The sequence below is a fragment of the Myxine glutinosa genome, chromosome 5 (genome assembly GCF_964187855.1).
Source record: "Myxine glutinosa chromosome 5, kmMyxGlut1.1, whole genome shotgun sequence".
Taxonomy (NCBI): Eukaryota; Metazoa; Chordata; class Myxini; order Myxiniformes; family Myxinidae; genus Myxine; species Myxine glutinosa.
The window spans coordinates 82,993,680-83,020,502 of record NC_136265.1 but is presented as its reverse complement, the minus strand read 5'-3'; the positions used below and the strand labels follow the sequence as shown (position 1 = coordinate 83,020,502).

General features: G+C 45.6%; 1 protein-coding gene across 1 annotated transcript; it reads left to right on the top strand.

The window, feature by feature from the left end:
- The first annotated feature begins 290 nt into the window (after positions 1 to 290).
- On the top strand, positions 291 to 2,831 carry LOC137417130 (uncharacterized). The gene is made up of 3 exons (XM_078778229.1): positions 291 to 1,048; positions 1,171 to 1,805; positions 1,949 to 2,831. The coding sequence occupies exons 1-3, from the start codon at positions 742 to 744 to the stop codon at positions 2,687 to 2,689; spliced, it is 1,683 nt and encodes a 560-aa protein (XP_078634355.1). The 5' UTR covers positions 291 to 741; the 3' UTR covers positions 2,690 to 2,831.
- The last annotated feature ends 23,992 nt before the right edge of the window (positions 2,832 to 26,823 follow it).

Below are 26,823 nucleotides of genomic sequence, written 5' to 3'. Positions count from 1 at the left end.
ACCTGGACAGAAAATACAGGATGAGACAACAGTACACGTGGAGAAAATAAAATAAATGTTTTTGGTTTTTTTTTTTTTTTTTTTGGGGGGGGGGGGGGGGTGGGGATTTAGAACGTTAGACAGTATTATGTTCGGGGTAGAAGGGAAAAAACCAAGAGCCAAGCAAAACACACTTAAGTTAACAAAACACCGACGGGGGTACAACTGCAGTACAAGGCCACACACGAGGAGCAGAACACGATTAATTAAATACGAGTTACAGGAAATTCAAACCAAAACTAACTATAACACTGGGCTGCATTTGAAATATTTTTTTCAGAGGTCTAGGTTATCTCAACGTTTCTTATATGTTTTTTGCATGCTGAATTCAGAAATGTATCTAATTTCGCTCAATCAGGTCAAGTTTTTATGCTATCTCAATTTTAAGGGAAAAAATAATCAAAATTTTTGTTTTTTTAATTAGCATTTTTAAAATTCAAAATCAGACTTACATTGACAGAAAATGTACAAACTATACATATAATGACACACAAGTACACTTAATGTGGAAGAAAGTGCTTTCTCAATTACTTTCATTTCAATTTCAGAAAAATATAGATAAATCGTTGTTTCTGGCAACACCCAACTTCAGTCGCTCCAGCAGCTGCGTGGCTCAGTCTGGTGTCTCCTGTCCACTTAGGTGCACATGAGCGGCAGTACGTCCTGCGTAGTGTCCTCCTTACTATAACATTACTGTGATTCATGATGAATCGAAAGTGCAAGAATGACCCAAACAAGTTCTGCTATATCTGTCGTAAAGTGACCATGCCAGACCGGCAGTCTAACATCACACGTTTTGTAAGAAAAAGCTATCACGCATACTTTGGAATGAAACTTGGTGACCAGGACAAAGCCTTTGCCCCTCACATATGCTGCAAAACGTGCGTTGAGAGTCTGCGGCGCTGGAGCCACAAGAAGATTGAGTGTCTGCCTTTTGGTATCCCAATGGTGTGGAGGGAGGGAAGAGATCATACTAATGACTGTTATTTCTGTATGACAAACCTACAAGGTGAGTTTATCAATTTTGTTTGAGTTTAACTTTATGTTTAATAAATTCCCAAACATTCTAAATTGTTTAACTTTATATATCATGTCACCCCCTTGACGGTATGTCTATCTCTTTCATTTTAGGCATAAATCGAAAAAACAAGCAACACTTAAAGTATCCAGACGTGCCATCTGCCATTAAACCAGTGCCTCATGGACCAGGAATTCCAATTCCAGCACCGCCCGAAAATTGCAGACATTCGGCGTCCAATTCCGATGAACAAATGGAAGATGGTGACATATCTGGTACATATCAACCTACGGGCGAGACAAGTCAACCCAAACTCTTTAGCCAAGCGGAGTTGAACGATTTGACACGAGATTTGTGTTTGTCCAAAGAATCTGCTCAGTTGCTAGGGTCACGACTTCGTGAAAATCGTTTGTTAGCTCCTGAAACTACATTCTCCTGGTACCGCAGCCGTAAAGAAGAGTTTCGAGAATATTTTAGTTCGGACGATGAAGTTTCTCTGGTTTACTGTAGCAACATCACCGGCCTCATTGCAGCTATGGGTTTAGCATATGATCCTACAGAATGGCGGCTCTTCGTCGACTCCTCAAGTAGAAGCTTGAAAGCAGTACTACTCTTCAATGGCAACAAGATCGCGTCTGTTCCGGTGGGTCACTCGGTACAGATGACTGAGAACTATAGTAACATGGAGCATTTGCTAACTGCTTTGAAGTACAAAGATCACAATTGGATGATTTGCGGAGACCTAAAGGTATGTTGGTGTCAACCTAGTTACATATATTTTTCTACTTTATTTATTGAAATATTCTTAACACGGATTAAAATATATATTTTTAATAAACTGGAATAACAAATTTTAAAACAAATATGTGTGTTCTTTCTTTTTATTTATAGGTTGTGTCCATGGTGCTGGGTCTACAAGGCGGCTACACCAAATACCCCTGCTTTCTCTGTCTGTGGGACAGCCGAGCAGACAAGCAGCACTATGTACAACGCAACTGGCCAGAAAGATCTGGCCTGGAACCAGGTTCCCACAACGTTGTGTCACACGCTCTTGTGAATCCTCAGAAGATTCTACTTCCGCCACTGCACATCAAGCTCGGACTTATGAAGAATTTTGTCAAAACACTGAACAAAGAAGGTCGAGCTTTCGCTTTCCTGAACAAGAAATTTCCTCGCGTAAGTGAGGCCAAACTGAAAGCAGGCATTTTTGATGGCCCTCAGATCAGGGAGCTTATGAAAGATCCTAAATTCGACGAAAGTATGGAGAGCAATGAGAGGAATGCCTGGCTCTCATTCAAATCCATTGTGACGAACTTTCTGGGCAATCACCGAAGTCCAGAGTATGAATGTGTTGTGGAAGGGCTCCTGCAGAGCTTCCAGGCTCTTGGTGCACACATGTCCATAAAGATGCATTTTCTCAGCTCGCATTTAGACTACTTTCCGGAAAACTGTGGTGATGTCAGCGAGAAGCAAGGAGAACGGTTTCACCCGGATATTCGAGTGATGGAAGAGAGGTACCAGGGCCGATGGGATGTCAACATGCTTGCAGACTACTGTTGGTGCCTCAAGAGAGATGTTACAGATGCGACACACAGACGAAAATCTTTGCGAAAGCCATTTATTCCGCATTAATTGTTTTCCTTCGTCTTTTTAATGTTGAATTTCACATTAACGGTACTTGTGCGTCATTTTATATATAGTTTGTACATTTTCTGTCAATGTAAGTCTGATTTTGAATTGAAAAAATGCTAATTTAAAAAAACAAAAATTTTGATTATTTTTTTCCTTAAAATTGAGATAGCATAAAAACTTGACCTGATTGAGCGAAATGAGATACATTTCTAAATTCAGCATGCAAAAAGCATATAAGAACCGTTGAGAAAACCAAGACCTCTGAAATGACGCAGACCAGTGTAATCAAACAATATCACATGGACGATAAAATAACGAATTGAAATTTGACAATCTATCTGGGGAAATGGGGGAGAAACACGTGGACGAAGAACGAACGAACGAATAAGAAAGAATAAACGAATGAGCACAGAGAAGGTAATGTCTTTTTTTTTTGTTTTTTTTAGTTGAGATTTACATAAGGAAGTAGGCTTTGGGGTGGAAAGACTGCGAAAACAGAGAACGAAAGTTATTGGATCACAAACGACAGGCGCTGAGAGAAAAAACAAAGCCTCAAGGTTGTACAGTGTACACTGTACAGGGCCTCGAGACGACACGAATTAACGCGATTTTCAATACAGGTATGAAAGATTTGCACCGAAAATCTTTGACGGGACAATATACGTACATACACCATAAAAGAAATACAGTTATAACGAAAATACAAATTGGAACAATGACTTAACTTCGATTTCGATGGAGAGCGTGGAGTTATGACTAAGTGGAGTTATATATGAAAATATTGTTATGACTAAGAGTTTATATAACACCTTAACCCATTAAGGAATATATATAACACCTTACCCCAATACCCCATCCTTACCTCTCCAGAAGGAATATTTTCCCGTTGATTGTCCAAATTCTTATGCATCGCCTTCAGGCTGCTCGGACAAATTATCCCAGGTTTCTTTATGCAGTAGCATTGTTTTCATGATAATAATAACAGCATTAATATTAACTAGTGAGGTACCCTTGCTACACACGGGTGGGGGGCCAGAAGCAAACAGATCATGCAGAAACGGCAAATGCCAAAGCATGAAAGCAATAAATTCCACATTCCTGCAGCACCTTCAGTCGCTCGTCAGACATGTACAGCAATTCGTTAAGGACTTCCATTAAAAACGTACCCATTGGCAAACAAACGGGTACGTTTGTTCCATACACAGTGAATGGCGAATCTGCATGTGGCGATCCGCGAATTCACGTTGAGAAAGTAGAAACCATCACGGCATTCCATCATTCACTTGAACTCAATATCCCTTTTTTCATTCCAAACAACATAACTCCAATCACAAATGACATAACATTATGAAAAATTTTTTTTTAACAACATTCGTGACATAAACAAATATTTAAATCCTGATGTGAAGTTCCGTACGGTTGGGTGAATACAATTAGGAATTCAAAATCGTAATTGTATTCACTCAATTCCAATCATCAATTGATACTTTAACAAAACGATTCACACGATTAATGTTTTTTTTTTTTTTGTTTTTTTTGTATACAAGATTGAGTGTCGTGAAAGAGCTAACATTAATCACACAAAGACAAACCGACACATTATACATATAATATCGGGAGCGGTAGACAAGATGGGGAGAGAGGGGGAAGGACACAAACAACATTTGAGAGCAGGGACCGAGAGACATCGAGACATCGAGAGATCTGTGGGAGGGAGAGGGCTTTGGGGGGCGGTGGAGGCATGGGGAGGGGGGGGGGTGGGAGAGGTATAAAACATATGGACACTGCCAGGACTTCAAGGAAAGAAGTTGGAATTTCAAACAAGGTGGATCTGGGGTGAAGTTAGCGGGCGTAGAAAAGATCAAGGTTTTGGATGGGGGAAGATAAGAGATGGTGGTGAACAGCTGTTTTAAAGACCTGGAAGGAGGAGTGGGATTGAAGGGAGTGTGGGAGTTTATTCCAGAGGCGGGAGAAAAGAGGAATGAAAGAGTGAAGGTGAGCAGAGAGCCGAGATTTCGGCAGTTTAACCATCAGAGGGTTGCTGGCAGATATTGTGCGACCTGTAGGAGAGCTGGGGGAGCAAGGCCGGAGAGGAGTCGGTAGAAGACAGAAAGACCACCTACCTGCCTGCGGTGAGTGAGTGAAAGGCCCTCAGAGATAGCTTCATCGCGGGAGATTCCAATGATTCTGAAAGCTTTGGTTTCAACAGCGTGAAGCCGAGCTAGGTGTGAGGCAGGAGCACCGGCCCATAGGGGAGAACAGTGTTCCATTGAGCTGCGGATGAAAGCCTTGTATGTGGTGAGGAGCTCAGGTGTGCCAAGGAAGGACTTCGCACGACGGAGCATGCCCAGTCGGCGACTGGCTTTGGAGGCCAGTTTGGAAATGTGGTTTTCCCAAGAAAGATCATGGCAGATAGTTAGACCCAAAAGCTTGAGCGACAGAACTTCTTGGAGAGGATTGTTGAAAAAGTAGATGGGAGGGTTGTCCAGTCGATCTTTTCGGAGAGACATAGTAAGAGTGTGAGATTTGTCAGGATTGAAAGACATGTTCCACTTGTTTGACCAGTCTGTGATTTTGTCTAGGTCTTCAGAGAGTGAGGAGGCTGCACACTGCCGATCTGAGGGAAGAGGAATGGAGCGGCAGAGAGTGGAGTCATCAGCAAAGAGATAGAGAGGATTTTCCAGAGAGTCGGAGAGATCATTGATAAAGACCAGAAAAAGCACAGGGCCCAGAACACTGCCTTGGGGAACTCCAGCCTGAACAGGAAGGGGAGATGAGAGAAATCCATTCAGGGCCACACGTTGACTACGACCAGAGAGGAAGTCCGCAAGCCATGCACAGAGATTTCCATGGATACCATAGGAGGAGAGTTTGGTGAGCAGAGCTGGCTGCCAGACCGTATCGAAGGCACGTGATATGTCAAGGGAGACAGCTCTGATTTCTTGTTTGGCATTGAGGACCTCCATCCATTGTTGAGACAGCAGAAGCAGCATGTCCAGAGTAGAGTGACCTGGTCTGAAACCAAATTGATGATCAGAGATCAAGCCATTGGAGAAGAGGAAAGATTTCATATCCGAAGCAATGATGGATTCCATGACTGCTGATAATTGGGAGCAGGCTGATTGGTCTGTAATTGCAAGGATCTGTTTTTGCACCTTTTTTATGTAAAGCGGTAATGTTTGCTGATTTCCAGGATGCTGGCAGATGCCCTTGAGCAAAAGAGAGGATGAAAAGAACAGAGAGAGGGTGAGATAGAGCGGCAGAGCAGGATTTTAGGACCCGTGGGCTGATGCCGTCTGGTCCCGTTGCAGATTCAGAGTCGAGGTTTGACAAAAAACTCCTCCACCTTATCAGGAGAGAAGGACACAGAGTCGAGGAGCAGTTGGGTTCGACTGGGAAAGGTGGGAACAGAGAGAGATGGGTTTGGGACACAAGATTTTGAGGCAAACACAGAGTTGAGGCATTCGGCTTTGTCACGTGCGAGGTCAACTGTGTAGCCATTTTAGGTAAGGGAGGGGATGGAGGGGGAACAAACACCAGAAGCGGCTTTGACCAGACGCCACCAGGATTTGGAGGAAGGAGACAGGTTTGAGAGTTCATTCTTGAGTGTGGAGAGATAGTGCTTCCTGGCACTCCTGAGGGTAGACACACACTTGTTCCGAGCTTGGTGGAAGGAACTGAGATTGCCTTCAGTTGGATTAGCCTTCCAGGAGGCAAAGGCAAGTTGTTTCAGGGTAACTGCCTCACCACAAGATTCAGTGTACCACTGTACCATGGACGGGAGGAAGGGTAAGACAACTGAAGACGAGATGGGATAAATCTGTGCATGAGAGAGAGCAGTTTGCTTTGGAAGAATTCGCAGGAAGAATTGATGTCAGAGGCAGTGGAGATGGGAGACCAATCCAGATGATTGATGGCTGCTTGAAGACCTTCCCAGTCGGCCTGAGTGAAATGCCAGACTCGTCGGCACTGAGGAGGCTCTCTGAGAATGGCAAGTGAGATGTCCACTTTAACAAGCACATGATCAGAAGAACCGATTGGAGCAGAAGAAGAGCAGCAGACATTTGCAGGTAAGTTAGTCATAACCAAGTCCAGAAGAGAAGATACTCCATTGGCTGAGATCCGGGTCGGGAAATTGACAGATTGTGTCAATCCCAGTGAGTCACAGAAGTCCTTTGCTGAGGTGCCATGACTGGTGAGAGAGGAACCCACACCAAACCAGCTGGCATGATGACAGTTGAAGACACCACATATGAGGAAGAGAGAGTTGGGATGAGTGGATAGAAGTTGGTCCATGTCGTCAGACAGTGAAATGTAAATGGAGTCATCACTGTTTGGAGGACGGTACAGAACACATATGAACAAAAGGTGGGAGCGGAGAGGAAGCCGTAGCCAGAGGTACTCCTGGGGGTGAGGAGGAGAGAGGGCAGTGCAAGGAGAGTGAGGAAGAGTTTTTGATAAAGATAGCCACCCCACCACCAGGATGAGGCTCAGGTCTACCATACCGGAGGAGGAAGTAACCAGGAAGAGATATTAAGGAATCAGAGACATCTTGAAGGAGGAAAGTCTGTTAAGCAGATCAAGTCTGGATTGTCAGAAGCAACCTGTATGGAGAGATCAGTCAGGTTTGAGCGAAGGCCCCGGATGTTTGAGGTCCATACCGTTAATGAAGAGAGAGGGGGAGCATCGGGTACAGGACAGGGGAGGATAGGGGTAGGGTAAGATGAAGGATGAGAGGGGGAGGTAGGGAGAGCAGTTGATAGTGTGTCAGAGATTACAGAAGAGTTACAAGAAAGGGAAGGATGAGGAGGATGAAAGGTTTGATGGTGAAGGGATGAGGCACAGTGAGGGGTTGTTTTGGGGGGGGGCAGAGGAAAGTAGAAGGTTGGGGGAGGTGGAGGTATGAGATAGAAGGGAGACAAGGTGGGGAGGAGGCAGTTTTGAGGAGGAGGGGGGAGGAGGGAGAATTGGAGAGGAATGGTATTGGGGGAGATTTGAATGGGAGGGGTTGGGGGGAATTTTGAAGGGGAGGAGTGTGGGGGGAGTTTAAGAGTGGAGGAGCAAGGGGGGAGTTTACGAGTGTATGGGGCAAGGGGGGGGGGGATTTGGAGGGGAGGGGCAAGAGGGTAGTTTAGAAAGTGGATGATTAATGAAAGACGAACATTGATAACAAATTGGGTTTGTTGTGATTTTCAAGTTAGCAATCCGATTCAGAACGATGGAGGAGGGATGGAAAGAATGTGAATTTAGAACATGTAGTGAGGGAGACGTATGAGACAAAACACAACAACATGCATTTTAAGGCCATTTTCCCTGCTAGAGTGGGGGTTAGCCTTGCGGTCCCCATGACAATCTTCTCCATTTTGCCCTATTTTCTGCATCTCTCCTTGTTAATCCCCTTGCCCGCATTTCTTCTTCCACCATCTTTAGCGAAGTCTTTCTCGGTCTTCCCCGTCCTCTACTTCCTTCTACATTCATTTCCATCACTCTTCTTTCTCAATCAGTCACTTTCATCCTTCCTCAACACATGACCAAACCATTTCAACCTGTTCCCCTTCACAGCATCAATCACAGGCTCTATTCCCATAATCTTTCGCAATTCATCATTTGTCTTCCTCTCTCTCAACGATACTCCGCACATCCACCGAACCATTCGCATTTCCACCCTTTCCAGCCTTCGTTGCTGCTATACATTCATGACCCATGTCTCGCTCCCATAAATCATAACACTTCTCACACATGCAGCATACACCTTTCCCTTCAGCTTCAACGACACTCCCCTCCTCATCAGCACGCCACTCAGTTCCCGAAACTTCTTCCATGCACATCTCACTCCAGCAACTGTTGCCGTGTCTGATCCACCTTCTCCATTCAGCATGTCTCCGAGGTAGCAAAATGTTTTCACACCTTCCAGCTTCATGCCGTCTCCAAGATCAAACTCAGCATTTCCTCCATCTGCAGCTCCCTCTGTGCACACCTTACATTTGAATGTAGCTGCCACACTGGTTAATGACCCTCTCAGACCACTACATTTTTGATGAACCCACTCAGCGCACATTGTACATTGAATGGAGTTCACTCCGACACTCTTCCTGCACACAGCACATGGCCACTTCCCAGTTCTTTCCACCTCACCACATGCTTTACCACTTGCCATCACCTTAGTCTTTCCTATATTCACCTTCAGACCTTTTGTCTCCATACATTCCTTTCACTTTTTCATCTTTTCCTTCAGTCCATCCATACTTTCCGCAATCAACACCAGATCATCTGCATACAACAACTCCCACGGTAAACCCTCCTTTACGTTCTGAGCCAGCACCTCCATCACAGCTACAAATAGTAGTGGACTTAGTACCGACCCCTGATGCACTCCCACCTTCACCTCAAACTCACCACTGTTCCCGTCCTTCATCCTTACAGCTGTGCGCGCTCTTTTGTACATTGCCATCATGACTCTGATCAACCATTCCTCCACTTCTAACTTCCTCAATGCCCATGTCAATACTTCGCGTGGAACCCTATCGAATGCTTTCTCCAGATCAACAAACCCAAGAAACAACTTCTTCCTCTTCTCCATGTGCTTCTCCTGCAACTGCCTCACAATAAAGAGCGCGTCTGTCGTTCCTCTTCCTGGCATGAATCCAAACTGCATTTCGTCGATCTTCACCTTCTTCCTTATCGTCCTCTCCAACACCCTTTCCAATACCTTCATTCCATGCTCCAATAACTTTATCGCTCGGTACGAGCCACACTCCAGAGGGTCACCTTTTCCCTTGTATAGAGGGATGAGGGTACTCAGTTACCAATCCACCGGAATGCGGCCTTCTTTCACCACCAGATTACAGATCTCTGTCATTCTCTTCACACCCCAACTTCCTGCTGCTTTCAACATATCTCCCACAACTCCCGTCAGCCCTCCCGCTTTTCTACTCTTCATTGCTTTAATCGCTTCCTCAACGTCCTCCTCGGTTATCTTCTCTGCCGGTCCTAAAACTGGGTTAATCTCTGTTGCCATCCCATTCATTCTCTGTATTCAACAGCATTTCCATATATCTTTTCCATCTTCCTTTAATTCCACCTGGGTCCACAACGATTTGTCCCACTTCATCCTTCAAGCAACTCACCCCCATCACATCACACCTCTCTTTCGCTATCTGCTTTGCAATCCTGAATACCGCTCTCTGACCCTCTTCCAAATCCAAGGGTTCTCCGAACATTTTCCTACATGCCTCCTGCGCCTTTGCTACCTCTTTCTTTGCAGCCTTCTTGGCTGCCTTATAACTTTCATGCTCTGCTTTTTCTGCTCCCGTACCCTTCGCCTTCTGCCACTCCTTGAACCTCTTCCTCTTCTCGTCAATCCTCTTTCCAAATTCATCATCCCACCACCATGTTTCCGAGTGCCTCGGTGGTCCTTTTGTCCATCCACATACCTCACCAACGGCTCCCAACAGACTATCTTTCATTGATACTCCCAACAGACTATTGTCCCAGCCTACCCGACTCAGCCTCTCTTTTAATGCCTCCCTTACTGTCACCTCTTTCAACCTCCACACCTTCATTCTCGGTTTGCGAGCTCTCCTCGCACCTTTCACCCTTATGTCGCAGACAACCAAGTGGTGCTGTGAAACAGCCTCCTCCCCCGGGATCACCTTTGTGTCCCGGAGGTGCCCCCTATCTCGCCTACGCACCATCAGGTAGTCAACGGTTGTCGTCAACCCACCTGACGTGCATGTAACAAGCTTATTATCCCCTTTCTGGAACTGAGTGTTACAAATCAACAAATCAGCTCCATCAGCAAACTCAAAAATCCTTTCACCTTCTCCATTTCTCACACCATATCCGTAACCCCCATGAACTCCCTCAAAACCGTCCATAATCCTACCCACATGTCCATTTAGGTCTCCTCCTACCACAACAACTTCCTTTTCTTTCACATTTTCCATCAGCTTCTCTATCGCACACCAGAACTTGTCCTTCTCTTCATCGCTCCGACCACTCACCACACTGTCTTGTGGTGAGTGGTCTTGTCACACTCACCACACTGTCTACAAACTCCTCAGAAAACAGGACACCAACACCATTCACGCCCTCCGGGCACCCTTGCCACCCAAGCTGACGTTCACCAAGAGCTTTCCAATCATCATTTTCACCATCACCAACCTATCACTCACTCTAGTCACATTCACCACACTGTCTACAAACTCCTCAGAAAACAGAACACCAACACCATTCATGCCCTCCGGGCATCCTTGCCACACAAACTTGTATTTCTGTCCCAGCCTACCCTTCACCATTCTCACACCACTTCCCTTTCATCTCATCTCTTGCACACAACATATGTCCACTCTTCTTCTGACCAATACTTCCACCACTTCTCCTGATCTCCCTGTCATTGTCCCTACATTCCATGTCCCAAACCTCAGAAACCGATCTCCACTTCGGGCTGTACCCTGCCCATATGTAGTTGTAATTGTCATGGTTCTCTTTTTGAGGCAATGTTTTTATGGCCGGATGCCCTTCCTGACGCCAACCCCCTTTGTCGCCTCTTACGACATGCAGGGATACAGTGTACCTATTCTAACCAGGGTACACACCGGGATATGAGACGTATGAGAGATTGAATTTATTTTTTTTGACGTGGAATGAGTTTGAGAGGAAATTGAAAAAAGCCTTTTAAATAGGAAGAAAAACAGCGTGTTGTAATATACCACTGAATAAAACACTGAAGGGGAAAGTTTAAACATATTAAAATAATATTTAAACAGAACCGTGAACAATCTTGTATGCACAAAATACCAACGGGGGGAGGGCCGAGAGGGCCAACCACGAGTCACGTGAACAGGGCAAAAGGTGGATGGCAAGGAGATAATGGGGGCGGTGCGAACAGCACACCTGGACAGAAGTACAGGATGAGACAACAGCACACGTGGAGAAAGGAAAATAAATGTTTTTTTTTGTTGTTTTTTTGGTGGGGGAGTGGGGATTTAAACGTCAGACAAAGAATATTATGTTCGGGGTAGAAGGGAAAAATCTAAGAGCCAAGCAAAACACGATGTCGGGGACTTAATTAAACAAACACCGACGGAGGTACAAGGGCACACACGTGGTGCAGAACATGATTAATTAATTACGAGTTACAGGAAATTCAAAGCAAAACTAACTATAAACAAACAATAATGCATTGACGATAAAATAACGAGTTGAAATTTGACAAACACACGAATGAAAAAATAACTTCACTTTGGATGCCCAGAGAGAACCAAGCCTCAAGGTCGGAAGCTTCAACAACGAGGCCGCGTGGCATGAAATACTCGACTACTTTATACAGGTATGAAAGATTAACACCGAGAATCTTCCGAGGGACACACAAAAGGTACTCACACGTAAGATACATACAGTTTCGACAAAAATACAATTGTGACAATTACTTAACTTCGAGCGTGCGTGAAGATCGTGGAACAGCTTCGAAAAACCGTCAAATCGTAAAACGATTTAACGATTTAACATTACGATTGAATGACGGTTGTATTTGGATATTATCAAACCCACGCATTGTCGTCATCTGTCCACTTCGGCATTCGCGGCAGGTTCATAATTGTAATCAAAATCGAAACAGTATTTGTATAATTTCAATAAAAGCCACATCACTGTTCATAATCGGTAAATATTATTCCATCGTGTTTGGAAAAACTGGAAAATTGGAACACTTGGAATAATTGGAAAAACAAGAAAAGCCAATTTTCCTCCCAGGGGTCCCAGCAAAACCCACCCAAAATATCGTTGTGATCGATTGAGCCGTTTTTGCGGTACCTTCGAACGGACAGACGGACATTTGGTGAATTATAGTAAGATAATATAGTAAATATAATCGTAACACTGGAATCCGTTTGTCATTATTGCAAAATTTTCAGATTGAAGTGGTGTATGGTTTGTTCATTGTTGACTCGAAACACAGAATAAAGTAATGCCGTCGTATCGTTTTTGTAACAATAAAAATGGCGTTAACACTCCCACACTCTCTTCAATCCCACTTCTCCTCTCCTTGGGTTTGTCGGCAACGTTTTGGATCTGCCTTGGCATCACAGATGGGCACTCCCTCCCTGCCACGGCTGCCCTTCCTCTGCTCATGAGTTGATCTGCTCGCCATCGGGCCCACCACCATGCTCGTTCCTGTGCCCCTCCGCCCACTGCTTGGTCTGCATGTGGACCTTGGTGTCTCTGCTGCGTGTGCATGGGACTTCTCAGTGTTTTTCCACGCAAACGCTGTGGATATCGCCGGAGTTGTGGGATGGAGGTTGGGGAGAGGGTCAATGTCGCAGCCTCCACGGCTTCTTCGGTCTGATTAAACTTTTTGTTGATGGGGAGGTTTGGTACAGCTTTATTGTTTTTATTTTTTTTCATACTATCCTATCCTCGATCATACTATCCTCTTCAACTAAAGTATCAAACAAGCCTGGCTTCGCCGATGTTAGACTTTCGGTCTTCTTTTTTGACAGCGTGAAGAATTAAGGGAAGACAAGCCTGTTGTAGAATTTATAGTCGACTTGCACTTGCCTTTGGAAGCGCACATGGAAAACTAGCCTTTTCATGGAGACACCATCGGGAATGGTGATACCAACAAAGTTGTCAAAAATAAATTTCTTTCAAAATAGCACAAGGTTAATCCAAGAAGTAAATATGAGAGTTGGTTGGTTCATCCTTTCAGAGAGGTACTGTGAGTATTTAGGACTACCTGGGTTAAAACTAATGCTTCAGGTGTGGGAGTATTTTTTGATCTTCTGCTGGTTGTCTGTGAGAGATGGAATCACTGTTTTTCAGGCAATGGGCTGAAGTATTTTCATATGTCAGATGGTACGTGAAATGTTAAGAAAGGTTTCCAGAGGAAATAAAAACAGCAATCAGGAATGGAATCTAGAATGGGGTCATAGCGCAAGCTGGTGTCCAATAGGAGAGACGGTGAGATGAGATTGAACCTGAATGGTGTGATGTGCAACTCGAGCTTAGCTGGGAGAGGCTACCATTAAATCAAAATATGTTCCAGATTTATTGTTCTCGGAAATGTTCCAGGTTTAACACATTGTGGAGAAGGAAACATCAAATAGTATATATTTTAAGATTGTTATGAAACTGATTTGGACAACGTACTTCCACAGCAAGTCATCCAAACACAGTGCATTCATCTCACTTGATTTGTTATTTCCAATGCTATTTCCGAAGTGTATGTTAATAAAGCAGAGACTTTTCCAACTTGGCTTTATGTGTGCGATCAATCCTGAGAAAATGCCAGAAATGCAAATTGCATTAAAATTTCGAGGTATTTTATTCAAATACAATCCCTGTCCACATCTACGTCTTTTATAAGCAACTAATATCCATGTCCAGTGAATGTAAACAAGCTCACTTGGTTGACCACAATTTAATGGATCTGTTATTCCTGAGTTTGGAACAAAAAGGTTTCATCTTTAAAAATAACAAACAAACAAGTCAAAGCCGTGTGATATGTTCATTACAAAGTTTGACTTCCCCTCATGCAGCTGAACATCTTTCCTGGACTCCGTGGGATGAGAATCACGTGTTTCCTCCTTTCCATGTTCATTGCTCAAAGCATCTTGGGAAGTCTCGAAATAAGTTTGGAAAGTTTCCATCGTCCCCACAAGCACTTCATCTGCAAACCATTTGACAATTTATTGCTTTCCCATGAAGGCATGTCTGAGAACCATCACTGAAGATTAATATTGTTATGGTTTTCCGCGACCCCTGTTCCCTTACCAAGGGAAGAGAAAGCCCCTTGTTCTCTTTGGGTCTTCGAAACCGCGAGACTCGAGTCGCCACTTCCGGTCGGACGCGGGACAGGGTTTCGGGACAATGTTCGCACGTACCTAAGTACCCGCGCCGCCGCGGAAGCGGGGATCAAATCTCGCACGAACCACGCGTAATTTGAGTGCACCCGAGCGGATGGCGCACCACGTGGTCCGTGTAGTGTAGTTACCTTGTATTGGAACCGGATTAAAGCGATATAATTCGTACCACGCTCAGTCCGTGATGGAAGGGACAAAAGCGGTAGAATCAAATAAATAACAGGTTTAATTATTATTTACAATGATCGGTAGAAGAACAGACACAGGGCAGATCTTATACAGTCTTAACTTATCTGTATAAGATCTGCCCATTCACACTCACAGGGGGATGAAGGAAGGAATGTTCATGTGCTGAACGCGCCGGCTTTGTCGTTCAGGAACAGCTCACCCGGCGTGGCCCTCTGCCGGTCACAGCACGCCCCTCAACGAAGGCAGGCAGGCAGGCAGGCGGGAGGGATCCTCGCAGCGCGTATCTTGAACAAAGGCAGGCAGGTAGGCGGGAAAATATACGCGCGTCTCTGTAGCCCGACACGGCTGTCCTTCAGAGCGCGATTTATACAACGGCGCGCTTCCACTCTCGTAACTCAATGGAGGATCTGACTCAAGCTCAACTGAGTACTCAACTTGTAACTCAATTCAACAGCGCGCACTCTCAGGACTCCAACTTGGTTCAGCGCACCTCTCCTCAGAACTTGTAATTCAACACAGCGCTTCCAGCCGATAACTCAAGCTCATCACTCAGCGCATGTCCTCCTCATAACTACTCCAGCGCACCACTCCTCAGAACTGAGGTGCGGGCTTCGGGCACAGGGTTATATTGCCACGCCCTGGCCTGCCTCGAATGTTCCAAACCACGCCTTTTGCCGCAGTACTAAGCCACTCCCCTCGAGCCCTGATTGGCGGCTCGTGCTTACCGGTCACTCCCACGTCTCCTGTCCCGTCTTCCTTCGGCCTGCCTCGACTTGTCAGGCCGGCCAAGTGGTAATTTGCACCAAAACCAAAGCATCGAGGCGGCATAAGCATTGGAAGGAGACCTAACTCTCATTATTCTACTCAACGCAAAACTACACATAGGAAAGGTCTACGCTTACACTTGCTAAGAAATAACTGAGCTTAAAAGAGGCTACATGTTGTAGTGTGACGAACTATGAGGGGAAAATTAACCTTTATTTGTAAAAACACAAAACTGCAACACTTCCCCCCTCCCTCATCAGACTCGTCCCCGAGTCGAAACAAACAACTGAAACGACCGGTTAGAGAATGACATGCAAAATTAACTTTACTTTTACATGTCACATATAGGTGTGGTTCCCCCTAACATTTATTCTAACCCATGTATGCGACAGTTTTAAAACACTAAATATGTCCCTCCTATTGTGTTGAGTAGCTACCTATCAGATTCACACCCACAATTAACCGAATTCCAGAATTTGTCAAACTAAACACATAGCCAGTGGGCAGCATTTTCATATTTACAAGCACAAAAACTTAACCTCATTTACAATTCTATGACCCAGGACCTGTCCTTTTTGAAAGAGAAGATTGGAGGGGAGAGAAAGCACAGCAAAAACACAAAACACACTCATCAATCATGACATTTGCTGCTTGCTTCTTGCATCTTGCTTCTTCTGTGTGCCTATCAAACAGGCTAGCCCCCGGACCGGCATACAGGCCATTTTTGATCTTCAGGGCTACCTAAACTTACACATCTTCTCATCCCCAGCACACCATAATAAAAATGCACAAAAATGCTTTTATTTCATTTATTTGCCAGGCAGGGCCAACCTTATGTGGTCTGACTGCGTGACATTAATGGCACTCAAAACAAGTGGTCCGAAGATGCAAGATGATTCTGCAGCAAGGTGCTGCACAGCAGAGGTGCAAGACCACAAGACTTGTGGTCCATAAGTGTAATAATGTGCAGCAAGGGGTTTGTGGCAGCCAAGTACTGCACAGGTGGCAGCAAAGTTACAACAAAAGCATACGGCAGCAAATGCTTCGCCTTTCGGCTGCACAGAGGTAGCAAGGTGCAGCAGGGATGCTGCACAGATTGATGGTGCTGCACAGTTCCACCTCCAAAATGGTTCTGGGGTGGGGGAAGAGACAAAGCACAACCAGCAAAGAGGAAAGGACGCAACGGCACACAGAAACACAAGGTAATGCGATGCGAGGGGCGCGGAAGAGCGAGCAGAGCAGGCTCGTCCCTAACCATCCGTACCCCCCACCGTCGGCTTACACTACCCTAGCCCTCCTTGTATTTACAAATTCGTCCCTACGTCTTGTCTCCCATATCCCCCTCCAATCCAAATTCGTCTCCCAATCCCTCCCAGGAAGGAATGGAACAAACACAATGTCACACTCCGTCATGATGGGTCTTTACTACTCAAACAGTTTCATAGTGTCTTGGTGTGGAGCTTCATCCTCCTTGGTGACTGGCTGTGGATGGTGCGAAGGGATTTCTCATCTCCTAGCTACACTACTGGCATTTACTTTTAACCTACCCGGGGTCGTACCCTGCCAATCGGCCTCTTTAAACGATGTGGTTCTAAAAACCCGAATTCCCATTGTCCACCCTGTGGTGCCATCTGAATTTGGGTCTCACTCCCAACAAATTTTCTCTCTGTGCCCTTGCACAATTTCGGGGCTGGGTCGTGTGGCTCCACTAGCAGGTCGACCTACCTGCGCACCTCCGCCACTGAAGTCGCCACCCGAGCTTACCTGCTCCTGCGACTAACTAACTGGGGAAGGCCCCTCCTGGCACTTTACCCCCTGATGCCCACCTTGGCATTGGGCAACCCGGGTCCTCTCCTGGGATCCTCGGGCCCCACTGAACAACTCACAACTACCCTGACTGGGGAAGGCCCCTCCTGGCACTTTACCCCCTGATGCCCACCTTGGCATTGGGCAACCCGGGTCCTCTCCTGGGATCCTCGGGCCCCAATCACACTTCAACTAACCGGCTCCCAGCGCCTACCTGCAGCCTCACCTGGCCGACAAACTACCAGTGGCGGAGTGCCCCAATAACCAACGCACCAATTAAACCACACGCCCAGCCATTCCACATACTCATGCACCCAACAAAGCACGACTTGCTATGACCCACACCACAGGTGTCAAGATTCATACAAATTTTGCCTATGCCCTCTACCTGGCTTTACACTACCCACCCCGGGCGTCCGTGACTGGGTTCCACCTCCCCCCGTTCACTCCTTCGCACCATGCATTCCACACCTTTTATTTCACACCAAGCATTCTACACCACTTATTCGCACAGCAATTATTTCCACTCACCACTACTCTCGCACACCAAATATCTGGCACACCTTTTGTCTCGCACCCCTTTTGTGCTCAAGTGCCTTTTTACATACACCTTTTGTTCTCACTCCTCAAACCAATTCCATTTATTCTCAAACACACAGTTCCGGTTATTCTCAACACAATTTCTCATCAAACACACAGCATCATCTATCTAACTACTTCCCCTACAACTCGTGCTTACCCGTCTTCCCTTTAAACTATGCACTCCCTTCGTCATTATCAACCACCTAATCTACCTCCGTCCCCACTATAGTACTGTGTCACTGCTTAGTTCTCATGTCACTACAGTCTTCTAGTTCCCTAACATTATCCTAGCCCTCCCTCGGCTAGCCCCGGTGCCCCATGGAGGTAACCATTCCTGGCACCCCCATGTGCCTATCACTGCCATCCCCCTAAACTAATGCTCATGGGCACCGGTCGTGCAAGAAATGGTCAAACTACCATTCTTCCATGTAGGGTACACCACTCTCATCAGTCCACTGCACTCAAGCCTCCCCATGTGGATGTACATTGTCGTCACGGCTCGACCTCGCAGGGCCGAGCGATCCATTCGGGTGGTTGGTCTCCTGTATGGGGTGTCCTTCCAGCATTTTCAATCCAAAGGGGGAGGTATGGATAGGCCAAGGTGCAAGGCTCCATCCCTGCGCGGGGCCTCGCGGTCCCACGCACGGTGGCCCAACCGCCCACGGTCGGAGCACCGCACCCACCAAGGTGCGTGGCTCCGAAATCTACCTCCCCTTGAACCTCGCCGAGCGCCTTTGCCGTCACGGCACGGCACCAACCATACAGTGCGGGGGCAGGCACGAATCGTGCACGTCGGTCCTTGTGAAACGGCCGCAGCACCGATCCCCGCCGGTCCCTGCTGTACACAACTCACCGGGGGCTCGCGTCCGCTATCCGTCCCGCAAAACGCTACCCCGGTCGGTGTCGATGCTTGAGCCATGTCCTCGCACCTCGCGACCCACTCTGCTCTCGCACACCCAGGCATCCCCGCGCCTCCCATACACTCCGTTATGCACTCTTCTACCGCACAACCAGGCGCACACGCGCCCCTCACACATCCCGTTATCGCACTCTCTTTTTCCACACTCTCGGGTGTGCACTCCTGCACACACTCTGTAACACACTCTCCCGTTACTCTTTTTCTACACTCTCGGGTGTGCACTCTTCCTTCGCACACTCAATCATTGCACACCCTGGCGCACACTTTTTCTCCACACACTCTTCTCGTGCACATTCTGTCGCACACTTTTCTCACTCCCGCTTCGGCGCACACTCTCTCTCATACAGCACACCAATCGCCCTCGTACACTGCACAATGGACCTTCCGCGACCGCCCGGGTCTCATCTCTTTCCCAAGCGCGCCAAAAACCCGTTCGCGCCAAACACATTCGCGCCATTATTTCTCACCTCGGGGTCCCCCTTCCCCGGCTTCTTTGCCAGCACCTGTAAACCTTTGTTGAGGTGAGCAAGCACGGCATCACGGTGTGAATACAGACTTTGTGTGCATTCCATTTCTACCTCCCGCGATTTGTTCTCCGATTCTACCGTCTCTTCGGCCCCAATCATTTCTTTTTTCTCGACGACCGCCGGCGCCCATGAAATTTCCTCGTCCAATTCGGCGACCGTCGGCTCTTCTACACCCCGCGCCACGATTTTCAAAGCCCCCGTCAACTTAGTTCTGCTCCACTTTACTTCGCCCTCCACGCATTCCCCACATTGCTTCACCCCGTTGTGTACCAATGCGACCTCCTCGCTCAACCGGCAGCCTCATGTCCTCCCCCACCTTTTCCATATCCCTCTTTGATGCTGCTTTCAATTTTTCCATATCACATCTGGATTCCTTTATTTCGTTTTCCAATCCTTTTAACCCATCTTTCATTTCCTTGGTGGATTTGTCACTCGCTATTTCTATGGATGCTCGTAGTTGAGTTATGAGTATGTACAGATCCGAAACCGCTGGCACCGCGGGCTCGACTCTCGCCGCCACGTGCGAAGTGCTGCCATTTTCTTCGCCAGCTGACGCCCCCTCTTCAGCTTCCTCCACTACCAACTATCTCTCCTGCAGGTCCTGGGTTATCCATTCCCTCCTCTTCATCTATAGTCAGGTTCACTATGTTTTTTCGTTCAAAATTTTGGTAGATTAGCAAAACTATACATTTTTGGAATATTCAGAGCATGAGGAATCCAAAAATTAATGTTTACATTTGCGTAGACACCTTTGCGAAAATGACACTCAGGACAGTGATGAAGATCTGTAAAAGCATATTCCTGAACGGTATAGACCTCGTAGATCCTGTGTATAGGACTTATAGTTCAATCTGATACTACCTATAACTTCCTATAACAACCTATAACTTCAAAGGACTTGCAATATCATGTATTATGTAATACAGTTATATCACAAATATAAAGACAATGGTTTTCAATTACCTTTGTTTGTTGCTTTTCTATAATCCTGAGCACTATTTTGAGGCCTTTATTGGATTCCTTGACCCAGAAAACATAGGATTAGCATATTTAATTAAGTCTCTAGGTTGACGAGAAGCCGAGATCGCGCAAAATATGTATTTTATGGCGGCCATTTTCAAAATCCAAAATGGCGGCCATGCAGGTGTCTGTGCAAATGCCAACATTGATCTTCAGATTCTCCATGCTCTGAAGATTCCAAAAATGTACAAGTTTGCTAATCCCAAAATTTTGAAAAAAATTATATTTGTTAACATAGTGAACCTGACTATCTTCATCACTGTCCTGAGTGTCATTTTCGCAAAGGTGTCTACGCAAATGTAAACATTAATTTTTGGACTCCTCATGCTCTGAATATTCCAAAAATGTATAGTTTTGCTTATCTACCAAAAGTGTGAACGAAATTATATTTGTTAACATAGTGAACCTGACTACTACCCTCACCAGCATTCGACCGCCTTGGCCAGCCATGGTACGAATACAATTTTTGGATTTAACAACTAAATTTCGTCCGCTCGTAATTTCGAGTGCGTGAAGCGCACTCCAGGTCCAATCCCACTCCTGACACCAAATGTTATGGTTTTGCCGCGACCCCCGTTCCCTTACCAAGGGCAGATTAAGCCCCTTGTTCTCTTTGGGTCTTCGAAACCACGAGACTCGAGTCGCCACTTCCGGTCGGACGCGGGACAGGGTTTCGGGAGAATGTTCACACGTACCTAAGTACCCGCGCTGTCGCGGCAGCGGGGATTAAGTCTCGCACGAACCATGCGTAATTTGAGTGCACCCGAGCAGATGGCGCACCACATGGTCTCTGCAGTTACCTTGTATTGGAACCCGATTAGAGCGATATAATTCGTACCATGCTCAGTCAATGATGGAAGGCACAAAAGCAGTCGAATCAAAGAAATAACAGGTTTAATTATTATTTATAATGATCGGGAGAAGAAGAGAGACACAGGGCAGATCTTATACAGTCTTACCTTATCTCCCCAGACAATGGACCCATTCACACTCACAGGGGGATAAAGAAAGGAATGTTCATGTGCTCAACGCACCGGCTTTTTCGTTCAGGAACAGCTCACCCGACGTGGCCCTCTGCCGGTCACAGCACGTCCCTCGACGAAGGCAGGCAGGCAGGCGGGAGGGATCCTCGCAGCGCGTATCTCGAACAAAGGCAGGCAGGCAGGCGGGAAAATATACGCGCGTCTCTGTAGCCCGACACGGCTGTCCTTCACAGCGCGATTTATACAATGGCGCGCTTCCACTCTCGTAACTCAACGGAGGATCTGACTCAAGCTCAACCGAGCACTCAACTTGTAACTCAATTCAACAGCGCGCACTCTCAGGACTCCAACTTGGTTCAGCGCACCTCTCCTCAGAACTTGTAATTCAACACAGCGCTTCGAACCGATAACTCAAGCTCATCACTCAGCGCATGTCCTCCTCATAACTACTCCAGCACACCTCTCCTCAGAACTGAGGTGGGGGCTTCGGGCACAGGGTTATATTGCCACGCCCTGGTCTGCCTCGAATGTTCCAAACCACGCCTTTTGCCGCAGTGCTAAGCCACTCCCCTCGAGCCCTGAATGGCGGCTCATGCTTACCGGTCACTCCCACTACTCCTGTCCCGCCTTCCTTTGGCCTGCCTCGACTTGTCAGGCCGGCCTCGTGGTAATTTGCGCCAAAACCAAAGGATCGAGGTGGCATAAGCATTGGAAGGAGACCTAACTCTCATTATTCTACTCAACGCAAAACTACACATCGGAAAGGTCTACACTTACACTTACGAAGAAATAACTGAGCTTAAATGAGGCTGCATGTTGTAGTGTGACTAACTATGAGGGGAAAATTAACCTTTATTTGTAAAAACACAAAACTGCAACAATATTTTTGTTTTTACTGTTGTAAATGATGTCCTTTGACAATCTCCACACCTCTGACAAGCGAGGGGTAATCGTCAATGAACTCGGACTTTACCTTTACTTCCACAATAAAATCTGAAAATAAAAACACCCCATTCAAGCTGTACATTAAATGGTACTTCCAAATTCATGAAAATTCCCAATGCAGTTCTGGACAGCAAGTGTTCAGTTTTTGGGGAAATGGACAGAATTCAGGAAATCGGTGACTGGAAACGGAAAAGTAAATCTGACACAGAAAAAATAAAATTCAGCATGTGGCACTCACAGACAAAGGCAAAAATAATATGTGCACTATATTGTCTGATATATTTATTATAAACACGACATTAAATAGAAAAAGTCCCATGTGGAATAGAAAGAATCCTATGTGGCAAAGAGACAAGTCCCAAGTGGAAAATTGACAAGTCCCACATGGCAAAGAGACAAGTCCCACATGGCAAAGAGACACGTCCCACATGGCAAAGAGACAAGTCCCATGTGGAAAAGAGAAAACGGTGTCCATGACAACAATTTCACCCCCATTAAATTAAATCAAATGGAATGTTTTTGTGATTTTATTTTTGACAAACCTCAAGTATGTTTCCAGTTAGATCTCGGTGTAAATCGTGGATACCTGTGTGTAATTGTCTGTTGGTTCCTGCCGCGTTTTCAGGCCTGGTTTTCCAGGCCTCGAGGCTTTATTGTCTCCTCTCGGCAGTCGTTTGTGGTCCATTCACTTTCGTTTGTGGTCCATTTTTCCAGTATTTTTTCACCCCATACTTCCAGGAACTTCTTACCCTCTGTTTCGTCGAAATACAAAAAAAAAAAAAAGAAGAAGGAATGTCCTTCTATTTCCCATGTTCGTTCATTCTTCAACCACTTGTTTCGCCCCACCCGTTTTTTTCTGTTTTTTCCTCTCCTTCCTTCATAACTCGATCCTCTCCAGCCAAACGACACCTTTCCAATTCCATTTCTCACCATATTTCTTCAACTTTATCCTTCTTCCTCTGATCCACTTTCACCAAACCTTCAAAAAAACATTAATGAAAAATTTAAAAAAAGTAGGCCTCTCCTTCAGTTCTAAAATATTGCTTATACACCTCCCTGTTCCGTCGTTCTCTGCTCTCCTTTCTGTCAATCTCCTATCCTTCTGTTCCTGCTTCTGAACCTGTGCTGGAATCCTTAATCCCCCTTAGGAATCCTTCATGCCCTCATTTCAGGAATTTCCCCAGCTAGTTTTCACTGTTTAGTTTTAAAATGTTTAAACTTTCCCCTGTACTCCTGGCTCTGGGGGGTTGCTTCTCTCTTCTACGGCAAAACTTTTGATTTTCCTGTTCTATATGTTGAGACCCTTGGAAAAAATCTGGGTAACACTCCCAGATCAAGTACGTTTTTTCTGCACACCCCAATACGTGATTATGACTTGAGGCCAATTAGCCGAAATAGCAAAATTCAGTTTTCATGGAATAATTCAAGAGTAGGCAGCTTTAGATTCAAATGTAACATTTATTTATCATGTTTAGACATAACTAACACATTTTTAGCATGGTTCAATACTAGAAACTGTCTTTTTTAGAAAAAAAACCCCGTCATTTAGCTTTTTTTTCTCCAAAAATCACTTTCAGTTTGAAAGGCGCTCAAAATCCGATCACCTCTCATACACCCAATTATGTAGATAAAGCAACCAAAATTTGTCAGAAGCTTCCTTATGAAGCCCTTTAATAGGGATAAACATGGGTTTCTTTGTGGCTTATCAGTCTTTCACATTTTATATTTTCAGCATATGGTCCGACTTTGCCGATTTTTACAGCCGTACAAACGTAACTAATATCCATTTTTTGTTTTTCAGGCGTGGCCGCTGACGATGGAGTCTGTTACTCTCTCAGGACCGCCCGAAGACAGTTCGTTTGATGCGACTAACTGCATCATCTGCCAGAAAAGCGCGGGGGATAAAACTGTGAGCACAACTAATGGTTGCAAAAGGATACGAGAAGCAAGTTACATCCACAATGATCAAGTTTCCAAACGGCTTAAGCTGGTTAAAGGAGATGGGTTTGTTTATCATGTGACCAATGACTGTTACAAAAAATATACCATGACTTCAGTTCTCAATAGGAAAAGGAAGAGTCTCGCTGTATGCCAAGATCTGTCCCATTCTGAGCAGGAAGAAGATAGAAGTACTCATTCTAAGGCCGTCCGACATCCACCGAATACAGAGACGTCCACAACAGCCTTACGTCAAGTGAAGTGTATTATCTGTGACAGTAAATCACACAAACAACAGTACACGAAATATCGCATTAGTGAATCAGGCCGTGCTTCAGCCTTTCTGGCTGCGACAAACTTCTTTCAAGATGATGTGTTCACCCGAACGTGCGACCTTCAAGATGCACATTCTGTGTTTGGAGCAGATCTGTACTACCACAGGGACTGCATGACTAAATACTTGTATAAGTATGACTCGCATGATAAAGCTTCCATACCAAAAGTGTCTGAGAAACAGCTTGCTTGGAATCAGGTTGTTAAAGAGTTAGAGCAAGGCCTAAAAGAAGGGAGGGGTTATGAACTTAGTGCTATCAGAGACTCTTTGAACAATATTGATGACAAATGTAACTTTCGTAATAGAGATGTAAAAGTTTTCTTGTTGAACACTTTTGGTAATGAGATTGATTTTACATATCCCAGTTCGTTCAAAAAATCAATGATGGTATTCAGTGTTCCAAAGAAAGTGTTAGCTGAGCGCATTTGTTCCCTTGATCCTGTTCAGGTATGCGCTGGTGTGATTAGGAAGGCTCTAGATGAGTATGATTTTGGCCTTGACGATAGCTTTTGTGATGCGCATGATCTAAAGCATTCCTTGAGCGAGATGAATATCCCTGAACCTGTACTACGTTTTTTCAGTCATTTGTACAATTTCAATCCTGACACATATGCAAAAGCAGCCGAAGCTGTCATGACAGAAAGTGATGAACCAGTTGATGAGGATGAAGAAGATGATGATGACTACGATACCGGTAGCAAGCCATCAGGTAACACCCTCTCCACACAGCGTTGCAGAAAGATACAATCTGTCTTCCAAGTCATGTACTATATCCATCACTGCGGTAGAAAGAGAACTCCAATGCATATTATGAATGCGGAATCAGTTCATGGTCTTGGGCGTGGTGGCAAAATTGTAACTACAGTTCTAAACCACGGAGGACTAGCAATCAGCTACCCGGAGCTGCGTAGGTACCAACATGAACTTGCCACGTTTACAGCACAGCACAACAACGATCGCGTTTCACTGCCGTCACACTTTGATCCTGGGCAATTCACCTCCGGTGCAATTGACAACTGGGACCATGAGGGGGCAAATGTATCTGAACATGACACTGTGACTGTTCTCTACCAAGACAAACCCCCGTCGTCGACCAGTAAACCAAAGATTTATGACACGCAGGTCACACATGGTCCACAGTCATTCAGTTTAATATTAAAATGCCAGGTACTGTCCGACTTTCACAAGCCTGCACGCCGTGCTGACATCCCAGCAACTTACAAAGTGGCCGAACTGCCTTACACTTCCTCCGAAGCCGATGCAGCAAAACTGAAGGATATTTCTTGGTCCCTCGCATGCTTGAACGTCATGCATGATGAAGTGTCCATCTACCCCGAGTCACAAACAATGCCATCTTGGAGTGCTAGCAACTCTGTTTGGACGGAGGAGGCCATCCCATTAAAGAATCTTGCATTTGTGCCTGTTCTGCCGCATCCAGTTACAGAGTACGCGACAGTTTATACGGCTATGAAGAACTTTATGGACATTGGTTCTCAGCTGACTCAAAATGAGATACCAATGTATTGTGATGAAGGTGTTTATTGCATCGTCCGTGATATACAACTGCTGAGACCAGAGGAATTCAGGACCCTGGTTCCATGCCTGGGAACGTTTCACTTAGTGAAAACTGTTTTGAAATGTATTGGCAAACTCCTGGATGGAAGTGGCGCGGACATCACATGGTTGCAGGCTGGTGTTTTTGGTCCAACTGTCATCGAGAATTCTGTTCTACATGGAGGTCACTACAGCCGCTGTCTTGAGGGTATGCAGCTCCTTGCTGAAGCCTTTGAACGCCTCCAGTACAAAGAATTTTTCTCCGAGAAAGGCATCGACCAATATACACATGAGCTTGCCATCCTGACGAATCTCCAGTCTAGTCTAGTGTCAAGGAGAAATGCATCACAGATAGTCAGAAGTATATGGTTCAGTTTGCTGATGCATCAAAAACGTTGGTCGAAGATTTGAACAGATTCATCCAAACACGGTCTGATACCAATGAAAACTTCAAGTTCTGGACTCAGTTCTTGCAAATGATGGATATTGTCCATGATCTGTTGAGAGCTGATCGTGAAGGGATTTGGGAACTGCATCTTGACGCTGTCCAGCGTGCATTGAACCTGTTTGCGGCATTCGATTCGACCAACTACTTGCGATGGTGTTCTCTCTACCTTGAAGACATGCAACGTCTACCTGAGACTGCACCATCAGTTCATGAACAATTTGCCAAAGGCAATTTTTCAATCAGAGAGATACCCGGCCGATTCA